Below are 14,829 nucleotides of genomic sequence, written 5' to 3' on the forward strand. Positions count from 1 at the left end.
CCTTTGTTTCAAATGACATCTCTCGTGTTGGAGCCATGATTCATGTCAGTCCACTTGGTGCAACAGGTCTCCAAAGTGTGACCACTCCTTTTTAGATGCAGACTAACGAGCACATCTAATTTGATGCAGGTGTTATTTTTGGGTATGAAAATTTACAGGGTGATTCCATAATTTTTTCCTCAGAATTGAGTGATTCCATAATTTTTCCCCTATGCTTGGTTAAAAAAAAATAACCATTACTGGCTACCACATTTGTTCTTGATTTCTTTTAGTGTTTCTTAAAGCCAGAAAGTTGCCATTTGAAATTACTTTAGTTTTGTGCCATGTCTGTGATCTGCTTTTTTTCTACAAAATTAAACAACTGAATGAACACAATCCAAGGCCGGTGATTCCATAATTTTTGCCAGGGTTTGTAGCAGAAATGCTCACTTGCTATGAGTGCCGATCGCTTGCGGAGGTACAGGGGGGTTTTGGGGGACCCCATTTCTCTCTCCTCTGATATGCTAGATAATATCATAGGAGAAATGAATGGAAAATCGGACTTTTTTTTGTGACATCAGGGATCACGTGACTGGGGACAGAAACACCGACCCAAATCATGTTCTCTGTGGGCCCGGCTACCCTGGTGTCCAAGACACCGGAGATTTTCCGATGCTGGGGGGCGCTTTACACTTATTTCACAGCGCCGTTAAAAAGCGGTGCTGAGGAATAATGTGTATCTGTGGATGTTAAGGGGTTAGGCTAGGTTCACATTTCGTTAACAGCAGCCCGTTCAACACAAGCGTTAAACAGGCTGCGTTAACGCAAGTGCCGACATGCCATCGCGCTAGCGCAGATAGAGCAGCCTGCGTCCCAGGGTCTGTCACTCAATGACGGCACATCGCTAGTGCAAGCCCATTTTGGGTGTGCGCTAGCGATGCGCCCAAAATAAAGATTAATGGCAGCGTTAACGGACTGCCCTAATGTAATGTGAACCCAACCTTAAGATTTTTTTAACCATTTTATCCCATCTGGAATTTTTTTCCTGATTTCCAGTAATTTATATGGTAAAATGAATGGTGTCATCCAAAATTATAACATGTCCCACAGAAAAAAAAACAGCGCTCCTCCAGGTATGAGGATGGAAAAATAGGTTATGGCTCTTGGAAGAAGGGGAGTAAAAATTGAAAATGCATAAATAGAAAATCAGGAAAGGGTAAGGGTATGTGCACACGTTGCGGATTTAGCTGCAGATCCACAGCGTTTCTGCAGCAGTTTCCCATGAGTTTACAGTTCAATGTAAACCTATGGGAAACCGAAAACGCTGTGCACATGCTGCGGAAAAAAACGCGCGGGAACGCAGCGGTTTACAATCCACAGCATGTCACTTCTTTGTGCGGAATCGCGGCGATTCTGCACACATAGGAATGCAAGTAAGTGGATCATGTGCGGATGATACCCGGGGTGGAGGAGAGGAGACTCTCCTCCAGGCCCTGGGAACCATATTTGTGTAAAAAAAAAAGAATTAAAATAAAAAATAATGATATACTCACCTCTCAGCGCTGCACGCGGCCGTCCGGTTGCAGGGTTGCTATGCGAGCAGGACCTGCGATGACGTCGCGGTCACATGACCGTTACATCACGAAGGTCCTTCTTCTCGCATAGCATCTTTGGAACCGGACCGCCACGTGCAGCGCCGAGGAGATCGGGACGTCGGAGGGTGAGTATAACCATTTTTTTATTATTTTTAACATTACTATTGATGCTGCACATGCAGCATCAATAGTAAAACAAGTGCAGGAGTAAACCCGCAGCGGAAACCGCAAGACAAACCGCGGTTTTGCCCTGCAGATTTATCAAATGCGCTGAGGGAGAACCCGCAGAGGACCCTTCCTACGTGGGCACATAGCCTGAGGCCACGTTCACATTATCAGTATGTGTAAGCCAAAGCCAGGAGTGGGTGATAAATACAGAAGTGGTGCAGATGTTTCTATTATACTTTTCCTCTGATTGTTCCACTCCTGGTTTTAGCTTACACATACTGAGGTAAAATACTGACGGTGTGAACGTGGCCTTAGAAAACCATGCAGCTAAAAAATAAAACAAGAAAATCCACACCAGCTCGCAAACAAGACTCATGTAGCTGCATTATTAGTAAAATGATTAAAAAAAACCCAAGTGACGTCTCTAAGGAGAAGGCAATGGCAGCTTTGTCGTAGCAGCGGCCAGTAGATAAGAGCAGGGCGCACAGGCGACACTCTGGGCTCCTCTCCCGGCTGCAGTGCTCTCACATCAGCCGCTGGATGTCAGCGTGTGCCGGACCCAGGCACAGGATCTGCCTCCAGCCGCCCTCCACTTCCGCCCTGTGCGCTTCCCCGGACTCCCCGCCATACACGGCTCCCTGGCGCCTGACACCCGCCGCCATGCTGTCCCGGCTGCTCAAGGAGCACCAGGCGAAACAGAATGAGAGGAAGGAGCTGCAAGGTGAGCGCCGGGGCCTGCTCCTGCTCCGAGGCCTCGGGATAAAGTGTCCGTGGTAACGGCCTCAGTGTACGGGAGTGATAGGAGGGCACTGCTGCCAGTCACTGTGTGCGGAAGTCGGTGCACTAATAAGACCTGGTTATGTCTGCTGTCTCCCTGACATGTTCCCCCTCATCCTCTGTGTGTGATCTATAGATATGTCTGCTGTCTCCCTGACATGTTCCCCCTCATCCTCTGTGTGTGACATATAGATGTGTCTGCTGTCCCTGATATGTTCCCCCTCATCCTCTGTGTGTGATATATAGATATGTCTGCTGTCTCCCTGACATGTTCCCCCTCATCCTCTGTGTGTGATATATAGATATGTCTGCTGTCTCCCTGACATGTTCCTCCTCATCCTCTGTGTGTGATATATACAGTGGGGCAAAAAAGTATTTAGTCAGTCAGCAATAGTGCAAGTTCCACCACTTAAAAAGATGAGAGGCGTCTGTAATTTACATCATAGGTAGACCTCAACTATGGGAGACAAACTGAGAAAAAAAAATCCTGAAAATCACATTGTCTGTTTTTTTATCATTTTATTTGCATATTATGGTGGAAAATTAGTATTTGGTCAGAAACAAAATTTCATCTCAATACTTTGTAATATATCCTTTGTTGGCACGGACAGAGGTCAAACGTTTTCTGTAAGTCTTCACAAGGTTGCCACACACTGTTGTTGGTATGTTGGCCCATTCCTCCATGCAGATCTCCTCTAGAGCAGTGATGTTTTTGGCTTTTCGCTTGGCAACACGGACTTTCAACTCCCTCCAAAGGTTTTCTATAGGGTTGAGATCTGGAGACTGGCTAGGCCACTCCAGGACCTTGAAATGCTTCTTACGAAGCCACTCCTTTGTTGCCCTGGCGGTGTGCTTTGGATCATTGTCATGTTGAAAGACCCAGCCACGTTTCATCTTCAATGCCCTTGCTGATGGAAGGAGGTTTGCACTCAAAATCTCACGAAACATGGCCCCATTAATTCTTTCATGTACCCGGATCAGTCGTCCTGGCCCCTTTGCAGAGAAACAGCCCCAAAGCATGATGTTTCCACCACCATGCTTTACAGTAGGTATGGTGTTTGATGGATGCAACTCAGTATTCTTTTTCCTCCAAACACGACAAGTTGTGTTTCTACCAAACAGTTCCAGTTTGGTTTCATCAGGCCATAGGACATTCTCCCAAAACTCCTCTGGATCATCCAAATGCTCTCTAGCAAACTTCAGACGGGCCCGGACATGTACTGGCTTAAGCAGTGGGACACGTCTGGCACTGCAGGATCTGAGTCCATGGTGGCGTAGTGTGTTACTTATGGTAAGCCTTGTTACATTGGTCCCAGCTCTCTGCAGTTCATTCACTAGGTCCCCCCGCGTGGTTCTGGGATTTTTGCTCACCGTTCTTGTGATCATTCTGACCCCACAGGGTGGGATTTTGCGTGGAGCCCCAGATCGAGGGAGATTATCAGTGGTCTTGTATGTCTTCCATTTTCTAATTATTGCTCCCACTGTTGATTTCTTCACTCCAAGCTGGTTGGCTATTGCAGATTCAGTCTTCCCAGCCTGGTGCAGGGCTACAATTTTGTTTCTGGTGTCCTTTGACAGCTCTTTGGTCTTCACCATAGTGGAGTTTGGAGTCAGACTGTTTGAGGGTGTGCACAGGTGTCTTTTTATACTGATAACAAGTTTAAACAGGTGCCATTACTACAGGTAATGAGTGGAGGAAAGAGGAGACTCTTAAAGAAGAAGTTACAGGTCTGTGAGAGCCAGAAATCTTGATTGTTTGTTTCTGACCAAATACTTATTTTCCACCATAAAATGCAAATAAAATGATAAAAAAACAGACAATGTGATTTTCTGGATTTTTTTTTTCTCAGTTTGTCTCCCATAGTTGAGGTCTACCTATGATGTAAATTACAGACGCCTCTCATCTTTTTAAGTGGTGGAACTTGCACTATTGCTGACTGACTAAATACTTTTTTGCCCCACTGTAGATGTGTCTGTCTCCCTGATATGTTCCTCCTCATCCTCTACGTGTGATATATAGATGTGTCTGCTGTCTCCCTGATGTGTCTGCTGTCTCCCTGACATGTTCCTCCTCATCCTCTGTGTGTGATATATAGATGTGTCTGCTGTCTCCCTGACATGTTCCTCCTCATCCTCTACGTGTGATATAGATATGTCTGCTGTCTCCCTGACCTGTTCCTCCTCATCCTCTGTGTGTGATATATAGATATGTCTGCTGTCCCTGATATGTTCCTCCTCATCCTCTACGTGTGATATATAGATATGTCTGCTGTCTCCCTGACATGTTCCTCCTCATCCTCTACGTGTGATATATAGATATGTCTGCTGTCTCCCTGACATGTTCCCCCTCATCCTCTGTGTGTGATAAATAGATATGTCTGCTGTCTCCCTGATATGTTCCCCCTCATCCTCTGTGTGTGATATATATCTATGTCTGCTGTCTCCCTGATATGTTCCTCCTCATCCTCTACGTGTGACATATAGATCTCTGCTGTCTCCCTGACATGTTCCCCCCCCCCCTCATCCTCTGTGTGTGATATATAGATGTCTGCTGTCTCCCTGATATATATAGTTAGTGTGTCTGGAGGTGAGAGGAGACACATTGGGGCCCCTGTTTTGTCCTCACGCAGGGGCCCCATTCCGCCTGCGTCTGCTCCTGATATATATGTGCAGTGCATAACCATCATAAGGCCGGGTTCACACAAACATGTTTCATGGTCTGTACACGGACTGCTATACCTGGTCTGACCGCAGGTCCCCTGACCCGAACCTACAGCCTCATAGACACACGTTTGAGTCTGGAGACCTTCAGACCGGGCATTGTGGTACTTATACAGACCACTAAATCCACTCGTGTGACCCTGGCCATAGACTGTCATGTACAATGCGATTAGAAATGTGACTGATGAGGACTGGGGACCTGGCAGTCACAGGCTGCATGCACGTGCCCCTATTTTTGGTCCATGTAAAGTGCTGCCATCACACGGGCCGCATTCGGCCGGTGCGCTATACTAGGGCTGTTCAATATGTCGGTGTGACAATATCCCAGCATGCACTATTCTCATGTTATTCAGATATGACTCGTGTGTACAAGGAATCGCATCTCATACGGATCACCCATTTGCAAATACATTGTAATTCTTAACACAAGATGTTTAGCTGTACGGCTTTCTTTTACCAATAGGTGAAATGATATGGGTAAGACCATAGAGCAGACTTGGTCCTTGACATAATACCATTACATCCATCAGTGCTGTTGTATGAAGTAACGCTGTTTCTTTTCAACAGAGAAAAGAAGAAAAGAGGCCATCGCTGCGGCTACAAGCCTCACCGAGGCGTTGGTAGATCATCTAAACGTTGGGTGAGTGCATATCTGTAGGGATTTGATCTGAAGGCAGCATGATATAGAGTGGAGGAGATGATTAAATTGCTATATAACTTGTATTATATTAATTTATGGCCTGGTTCAGATTGGCGTATTTCACAGTCTGTGTATAGGCTGCAATGCCCCTACTGACATGGTGCTCCCAATCCAAACTTACAGTCTCATATGTGTCTCTAAGGCTACTTTCACACTAGCGTTGTTTGCTGTACGTTGGAATGCGTCGTTTTGGAGAAAAAACGTATCCTGCAAAGTTGCCCGCAGGATGCGTTTTTTCTCCATAGGTTTGCATTAGCGACGCATTGCGACGTATGGTCACTCATCGCATCCGTCGTGCGACGGATGCGTCGTGTTTTGGCGGACCGTCGGCACAACAAAACGTTACATGTAACGTTTTTTGGTGCGTCGTGTCCGCCATTTCCAACCGCGCATGTGCGGCCTAAACTCCGCCCCACCTCTCCTCACATTACAATGGGGCAGCGGATACGTTGAAAAACTGCATCCGCTGCCCCCAGTTGTGCTATTAACACTCTGTCCGTCGGGCCGACGGTTTGCGACGGCCCGTACCAACGGACTAATGTGAAAGTAGCCTAAGGCTGTAAGTTTGGTTCTAGAGACCCACATTACAGACTTTGCAGTCCGAATATGGGCCACGATATACACCCGTCTGAACCCGGCCTAACTGCCAGCTGGTTCTTTGTTCAGGAGTCCAGTGGGCGGGCCTTCTTAATGATTGAGCCTCCCCGTATGACTGCATGCAGAGAAAGCTGTAACTTTAGTAGGGCTGCCCACCGGACTCCTAAAATATAAATATATACAATGACTCTGCTTGACTTCTCCTGCTGTATAACGAGCTGCCCACACATAGCACTGCAGGTGCAAAGGTAACAAGTTCTCTTTAACCCCTTCCCGACCCATGACGCCACGTAGGCGTCATGAAAACCCGTGCCAATCCGACCCATGACGCCTATGTGGCGTCATGGAATGATCGCGTCCCTGCAGATCGGGTGAAGGGGTTAACTCCTATTTTACCCGATCTGCAGGGAGAGGGGGAGTGGTACTTCAGCCCAGGGGGGGTGGCTTCACCCCCCCGTGGCTACGATCGCTCTGATTGGCTGTTGAAAGTGAAACTGCCAATCAGAGCGATTTGTAATATTTCACCATGAAAACTGGTGAAATATTACAATCCAGCCATGGCCGATGCTGCAATATCATCGGCCATGGCTGGAAAACCTGAAGTGACCCCCCCCCCACAGCCACCGATCTCCCCCCCCAGTCCTCCGTTATGGGGTCCGGTCCCCTCCGTCCGCCTGCCGGCTCCCCCGTCCTGCTGTCCGCTCCCCCTGTGGTCCGATCACCCCCCCCTGTGGTCCGATCACCCCCCCTGTGCTCTGATCCACCCCCCCCACCACCCCTTCATACTTACCGATCCTCCCGGTGTCCGGCCGTCTCCTCGCTGGGCGCCGCCATCTTCCAAAATGGCGGGCGCATGCTCAGTACGCCCGCCGCATCTGCCAGCCGGCAGATTCCTTACAAGTACATTTTGATCGCTGTGGTAGGTTCTACCACAGCGATCAAAATAAAAAAAATAATAAATAACCCCCCCCCCTTTATCACCCCCATAGATAGGGACAACAATAAAATAAAGAAAATATATATTTTTTTCTTTTTCAACTAGGGTTAGGGTTAGAACTAGGGTTAGGGTTACGGGTAGGGGTAGGGTTAGGGTTACAGGTAGGGTTAGGGGTAGGGTTAGGGTTATGGCATGTGCGGATTTGGCCGCGGATCCGCAGCGGATTGTGTTGTGAATTTGGATTCTGGGCTCCCCCGGTGGCTACTGGTGGAATTGAACTGGTGTCTTCATCTTCTCTGTTCACCTGTTCCCATCATGATGTGGGAGTCGCTATATAACCTTGCTGCTTTGTTAGTTGCTTGCCGGTCAACAATGTTATCAGAAGCCTCTCTGTGCTTGTTCCTGCTCCTAGACAACTACTAGATAAGTTGGACTCTTGTCCATGTTTGTTTTTGCATTTTTGTTCCAGTTCACAGCTGTAGTTTCGTTACTGTGTCTGGAAAGCTCTTGTGAACAGGAATTGCCACTCTGGTGTTATGAGTTAATGCCAGAGTTTTAAAGTAATTTCTGGATGGTGTTTTGATAGGGTTTTCAGCTGACCATGAAAGTGTTCTTTCTGTCTTCTGCTATGTAGTAAGTGGACCTCAAATTTGCTAAACCTATTTTCATACTACGTTTTGTTATTTCATCTTAATTCACCGCCAATACATGTGGGGGGCCTCTGTCTCCTTTCGGGGTATTTCTCTAGAGGTGAGCTAGGACTAATATTTTCCTCTGCTAGCATTATTTAGTCCTCCGGCTGGTGCTGGGCATCTAGAATCAACGTAGGCATGCTACCCGGCCACTGCTAGTTGTGTGTTAGGTTTAGTTCATGGTCAGCTCAGTTCCCATCTTCCAAGAGCTAGTTCCTATATATGCTGATGCTATGTTCTCTTGCCATTGAGATCATGACAGTTTGACCGGCCCACAAAGTGTTAATTGTTTGGGCTGAAGCAGGAGATAGAGAAGTGTTTAAGGGAATTTTTTTTTTTTTTTTTTTTTCCCTTCAGAGTTTTGCTGCCTAGCCCTTAATTGCTGTCTAGCTGCTTCTTACCTCCTCTTAACCCTTGAATGGCTCTGTGTCCACCTGTTTGTAATGGATCTTCAGAGTGTAACTGCAGGTTTGAATAATCTCGCCACGAAGGTACAAAATTTGCAAGATTTTGTTTGTCATGCACCTGTATCTGAGCCGAGAATTCCTTTGCCGGAATTTTTCTCGGGGAATAGATCTGGGTTTCAGAATTTTCGAAATAATTGCAAATTATTTTTGTCCCTGAAATCTCGCTCTGCCGGAGACCCTGCACAGCAGGTCAGGATTGTGATTTCCTTGCTCCGGGGCGACCCTCAAGACTGGGCTTTTTCATTGACACCAGGGGATCCTGCGTTGCTCAATGTGGATGCGTTTTTTCTGGCCTTGGGGTTGCTTTATGACGAACCTCATTTAGAGCTTCAGGCAGAAAAAACTTTGATGTCCCTATCTCAGGGGCAAGATGAAGCGGAAATTTACTGCCAAAGATTCCGTAAATGGTCTGTGCTTACTCAGTGGAATGAGTGCGCCCTGGCGGCGACTTTCAGAGAGGGTCTCTCTGATGCCATTAAGGATGTTATGGTGGGTTTCCCTGTGCCTGCGGGTCTGAATGAGTCCATGACAATGGCTATTCAGATCGATAGGCGTTTGCGGGAGCGCAAACCAGTGCACCATCTGGCGGTGTCCACTGAGAAGTCGCCAGAGAGTATGCAGTGTGATAGAATTCTGTCCCGAAGCGAGCGGCAGAATTTTAGACGGAAAAATGGGTTGTGTTTCTATTGTGGTGATTCTACTCATGTTATATCAGCATGCTCTAAACGCACTAAAAAGCTTGGTAAATCTGTTTCCATTTGCACCTCACCGTCTAAGTTTATTCTATCTGTGACCCTGATTTGCTCTTTGTCATCTATTACCACGGACGCCTATGTCGACTCTGGCGCCGCTTTGAGTCTTATGGATTGGTCCTTTGCCAAACGCTGTGGGTATGATTTAGAGCCTTTGGAGACTCCTATTCCTCTGAAGGGGATTGACTCCACCCCATTGGCTAATAATAAACCACAATACTGGACACAAGTAACTATGCGTATTAATCCGGATCACCAGGAGATTATTCGCTTTCTGGTGCTGTATAATCTACATGATGATTTGGTGCTAGGATTGCCTTGGTTGCAATCTCACAACCCAGTCCTCGACTGGAGAGCTATGTCTGTGTTGAGCTGGGGATGTAAGGGGGCTCATGGGGATGTACCTGTGGTTTCCATTTCATCATCTATTCCCTCTGAAATTCCTGAGTTCCTGTCTGACTATCGTGACGTCTTTGAAGAATCCAAGCTTGGTTCGTTACCTCCGCACCGAGAGTGCGATTGTGCCATAGATTTAATCCCGGGTAGTAAATACCCAAAGGGTCGTTTATTTAATCTGTCTGTGCCTGAACATGCTGCTATGCGAGAATATATAAAGGAGTCCTTGGAAAAGGGACATATTCGTCCATCGTCATCTCCCTTAGGAGCCGGTTTTTTCTTTGTGTCAAAAAAAGACGGCTCTTTGAGACCATGTATTGATTATCGGCTTTTGAATAAAATCACTGTTAAATATCAATACCCATTGCCGTTGCTGACTGATTTGTTTGCTCGCATAAAGGGGGCCAAGTGGTTCTCTAAGATTGACCTTCGTGGGGCGTATAATTTGGTGCGAATCAGGCAGGGGGATGAGTGGAAAACCGCATTTAATACGCCCGAGGGCCACTTTGAGTATTTGGTGATGCCTTTTGGTCTTTCAAATGCTCCGTCAGTTTTCCAGTCCTTTATGCATGATATTTTTCGCGATTATTTGGATAAATTTATGATTGTGTATCTGGATGATATTCTGATTTTTTCGGATGACTGGGACTCTCATGTCCAGCAAGTCAGGAGGGTTTTTCAGGTTTTGCGGTCTAATTCTTTGTGTGTGAAGGGTTCTAAGTGTGTTTTTGGGGTACAGAGGATTTCCTTTTTGGGATATATTTTTTCCCCCTCTTCCATTGAAATGGATCCTGTCAAGGTTCAAGCTATTTGTGATTGGACGCAGCCCTCTTCTCTTAAGAGTCTTCAGAAATTTTTGGGCTTTGCTAACTTTTATCGTCGATTTATTGCTGTTTTTTCGGATATTGCTAAGCCATTGACCGATTTGACTAAGAAGGGTGCTGATGTTGCTGATTGGTCCCCTGATGCTGTGGAGGCCTTTCGGGAGCTTAAGCGCCGTTTTTCCTCTGCCCCTGTGTTGCGTCAGCCTGATGTTGCTCTACCTTTTCAGGTTGAGGTCGACGCTTCTGAGATCGGAGCTGGGGCAGTGCTGTCGCAGAAAAGTTCTGATTGCTCCGTGATGAGGCCTTGTGCCTTCTTTTCCCGTAAATTTTCGCCCGCTGAGCGGAATTATGATGTTGGGAATCGGGAGCTTTTGGCCATGAAGTGGGCTTTTGAGGAGTGGCGCCATTGGCTTGAGGGGGCCAGACATCAGGTGGTGGTATTGACGGACCACAAAAATTTGATTTATCTTGAGACCGCCAGGCGCCTGAATCCTAGACAGGCGCGCTGGTCATTATTTTTCTCTCGGTTTAATTTTGTGGTGTCATACCTACCGGGTTCTAAGAATGTTAAGGCGGATGCCCTTTCTAGGAGTTTTGAGCCTGACTCGCCTGGTAACTCTGAGCCCACAGGTATCCTTAAGGATGGAGTGGTATTGTCAGCCATTTCTCCAGACCTGCGGCGGGCCTTGCAGGAGTTTCAGGCGGATAGACCTGATCGTTGCCCACCTGATAAACTGTTTGTTCCTGATGATTGGACCAGTAGAGTAATCTCTGAGGTTCATTCTTCTGCGTTGGCAGGTCATCCTGGCATTTTTGGTACCAGGGATTTGGTGGCAAGGTCCTTCTGGTGGCCTTCCCTGTCACGAGATGTGCGAGGCTTTGTGCAGTCTTGTGACGTTTGTGCTCGGGCCAAGCCTTGTTGTTCTCGGGCTAGTGGATTATTGTTGCCCTTGCCTATTCCTAAGAGGCCTTGGACGCACATCTCGATGGATTTTATTTCAGATCTGCCTGTTTCTCAGAAGATGTCTGTCATCTGGGTGGTGTGTGACCGTTTCTCTAAGATGGTCCATTTAGTTCCTCTGCCCAAGTTGCCTTCTTCTTCCGAGTTGGTTCCTCTGTTTTTTCAAAATGTTGTTCGTTTGCATGGTATTCCTGAGAATATCGTTTCTGACAGAGGGACTCAATTCGTGTCTAGATTTTGGCGGGCATTCTGTGCTAGGATGGGCATAGATTTATCTTTTTCGTCCGCTTTCCATCCTCAGACGAATGGCCAGACCGAGCGGATTAATCAGACCCTGGAGACATATCTGAGGTGTTTTGTGTCTGCTGACCAGGATGATTGGGTTGCTTTTTTGCCATTGGCGGAGTTCGCTCTCAATAATCGGGCCAGCTCTGCCACTTTGGTGTCCCCGTTTTTCTGTAATTCGGGGTTTCATCCTCGATTTTCCTCTGGTCAGGTGGAATCTTCGGATTGTCCTGGAGTGGATGCTGTGGTGGAGAGATTGCATCAGATCTGGGGGCAGGTGGTGGACAATTTGAGGTTGTCCCAGGAGAAGACTCAGCTTTTTGCCAACCGCCACCGTCGTGTTGGTCCTCGGCTTTGTGTTGGGGATTTGGTGTGGTTGTCTTCTCGTTTTGTCCCTATGAGGGTCTCTTCTCCTAAGTTTAAGCCTCGGTTCATCGGCCCGTATAAGATATTGGAGATTCTTAACCCTGTTTCCTTCCGTTTGGACCTCCCTGCATCCTTTTCTATTCATAACGTTTTTCATCGGTCATTATTGCGCAGGTATGAGGTACCGGTTGTGCCTTCCGTTGAGCCTCCTGCTCCGGTGTTGGTTGAGGGTGAGTTGGAGTACGTTGTGGAGAAAATCTTAGACTCTCGTGTTTCCAGACGGAGACTCCAGTATCTGGTCAAGTGGAAGGGATACGGCCAGGAGGATAATTCTTGGGTGAATGCATCTGATGTTCATGCCTCTGATCTGGTTCGTGCCTTTCATAGGGCCCATCCTGATCGCCCTGGTGGTTCTGGTGAGGGTTCGGTGCCCCCTCCTTGAGGGGGGGGTACTGTTGTGAATTTGGATTCTGGGCTCCCCCGGTGGCTACTGGTGGAATTGAACTGGTGTCTTCATCTTCTCTGTTCACCTGTTCCCTTCATGATGTGGGAGTCGCTATATAACCTTGCTGCTTTGTTAGTTGCTTGCCGGTCAACAATGTTATCAGAAGCCTCTCTGTGCTTGTTCCTGCTCCTAGACAACTACTAGATAAGTTGGACTCTTGTCCATGTTTGTTTTTGCATTTTTGTTCCAGTTCACAGCTGTAGTTTCGTTACTGTGTCTGGAAAGCTCTTGTGAACAGGAATTGCCACTCTGGTGTTATGAGTTAATGCCAGAGTTTTAAAGTAATTTCTGGATGGTGTTTTGATAGGGTTTTCAGCTGACCATGAAAGTGTTCTTTCTGTCTTCTGCTATGTAGTAAGTGGACCTCAAATTTGCTAAACCTATTTTCATACTACGTTTTGTTATTTCATCTTAATTCGCCGCCAATACATGTGGGGGGCCTCTGTCTCCTTTCGGGGTATTTCTCTAGAGGTGAGCTAGGACTAATATTTTCCTCTGCTAGCATTATTTAGTCCTCCGGCTGGTGCTGGGCATCTAGAATCAACGTAGGCATGCTACCCGGCCACTGCTAGTTGTGTGTTAGGTTTAGTTCATGGTCAGCTCAGTTCCCATCTTCCAAGAGCTAGTTCCTATATATGCTGATGCTATGTTCTCTTGCCATTGAGATCATGACAGGATTGGCCGCGGATCCGCAGCGGATTGGCCGCTGCGAATTCGTAGCAGTTTTCCATCAGGTTTACAGTACCGTGTGCACCTATGGAAAACCAAATCCGCTGTGCCCATGGTGCGGAAAATTCCGTGCAGAAACGCTGCGTTGTATTTTCCACAGCATGTCAATTCTTTGTGCGGATTCCGCAGCGTTTTACACCTGTTCCTCAATAGGAATCCGCAGGTGAAATCCGCACAAAAAAACACTGGAAATCTACTGTAAATCCGCAGGTAAAACGCAGTGCCTTTTACTTGTAGATTTTTCAAAAGTCGTGCGGAAAAATCTCACACGAATCCGCTACGTGGGCACATACCCTTACGGTTAGGGTTGGAATTAGGGCTAGGGTTGGAAATAGGGTTAAGATTAGGCTTGTGGTTAGGGTTACGGATAGGGTTAGGGGTGTGTTGGGGTTACAGTTGTGGTTAGGGTTGGGATTAGGGTTAGGGTTGGGATTAGGGTTAGGATTAGGGTTGGAATTAGGGTTACGGGTGTGTTGGGGTTAGGGTTGTGGTTAGGGGTGTGTTGGGGTTAGGGTTGGGATTAGGGTTATGGCTACAGTTGGGATTAGGATTAGGGGTGTGTTGGGGTTAGTGTTGAAGTTAGAAATGAGGGGTTTCCACTGTTTAGGCACATCAGGGGTCTCCAAACGCAACATGGCGACACCATTGATTCCAGCCAATCTTGCATTCAAAAAGTCAAATGATGCACCCTCCCTTCCAAGCCCCGACGTGTGCCCAAACAGTGGTTTACCCCCATATTTGGGGTACCAGCGTACTCAGGACAAACTGGGCAGCAACTGTTGGGGCCCAATTTCTCCTGTTACCCTTGTGAAAATAAAAAATTGCTTGCTAAAACATCTTTTTTGAGGAAAGAAAAATGATTTTTTATTTTCACGGCTCTACGTTGTAAACTTCTGTGAAGCACTTGGGGGTTGAACGTGCTCATCACACATCTAGATAAGTTCCTTGGGGGGTCTAGTTTCCAAAATGGGGTCACTTGTGGGGAGTTCCTACTGTTTAGGCACATCAGGGGCTCTGCAAACGCAACCTGACGCCCGCAGAGCATTCCATCAAAGTCTGCATTCCAAAACGTCACTACTTCCCTTCCGAGCCCCGGCATGTGCCCAAACAGTGGTTTACCCCCACATATTGGGTATCAGCATACTCAGGAGAAACTGGACAACAACTTTTGGGGTCCAATTTCTCCTGTTACCCTTGCAAAAATAAAAAATTCTGGGCTAAAAAAATATTTTTGAGGAAAGGAAACACATTTATTATTTTCACGGCTCTGCGTTATAAACTTCTGCGAAGCACTTGGGGGTTCAAAGTGCTCACCACACATCTAGATTAGTTCCTTGGGAGGTCTAGTTTCCAAAATGGGGTCACTTGTGCGGGAGCT

General features: G+C 47.0%; 1 protein-coding gene across 2 annotated transcripts in view; it reads left to right on the top strand.

Annotated features, from left to right (window-relative positions):
• The first annotated feature begins 2,170 nt into the window (after nt 1–2,170).
• The window catches only part of BLOC1S1 (biogenesis of lysosomal organelles complex 1 subunit 1), a 35,512-nt gene continuing 22,853 nt past the window's right edge, over nt 2,171–14,829 (top strand). Inside the window, exons 1-2 of one of the 2 annotated variants that reach the window (XM_077297503.1) lie at nt 2,171–2,463; nt 5,808–5,880. In XM_077297503.1, the coding sequence (XP_077153618.1) occupies nt 2,283–2,463; nt 5,808–5,880 (254 nt within the window). In that variant the 5' untranslated portion in view covers nt 2,171–2,282. The remainder of the gene's footprint in view (nt 2,464–5,807; nt 5,881–14,829) is intronic. The other variant, XM_077297502.1, reaches the window with a different exon arrangement.

The sequence above is a fragment of the Ranitomeya variabilis genome, chromosome 3 (assembly GCF_051348905.1).
Source record: "Ranitomeya variabilis isolate aRanVar5 chromosome 3, aRanVar5.hap1, whole genome shotgun sequence".
Classification (NCBI taxonomy): Eukaryota; Metazoa; Chordata; class Amphibia; order Anura; family Dendrobatidae; genus Ranitomeya; species Ranitomeya variabilis.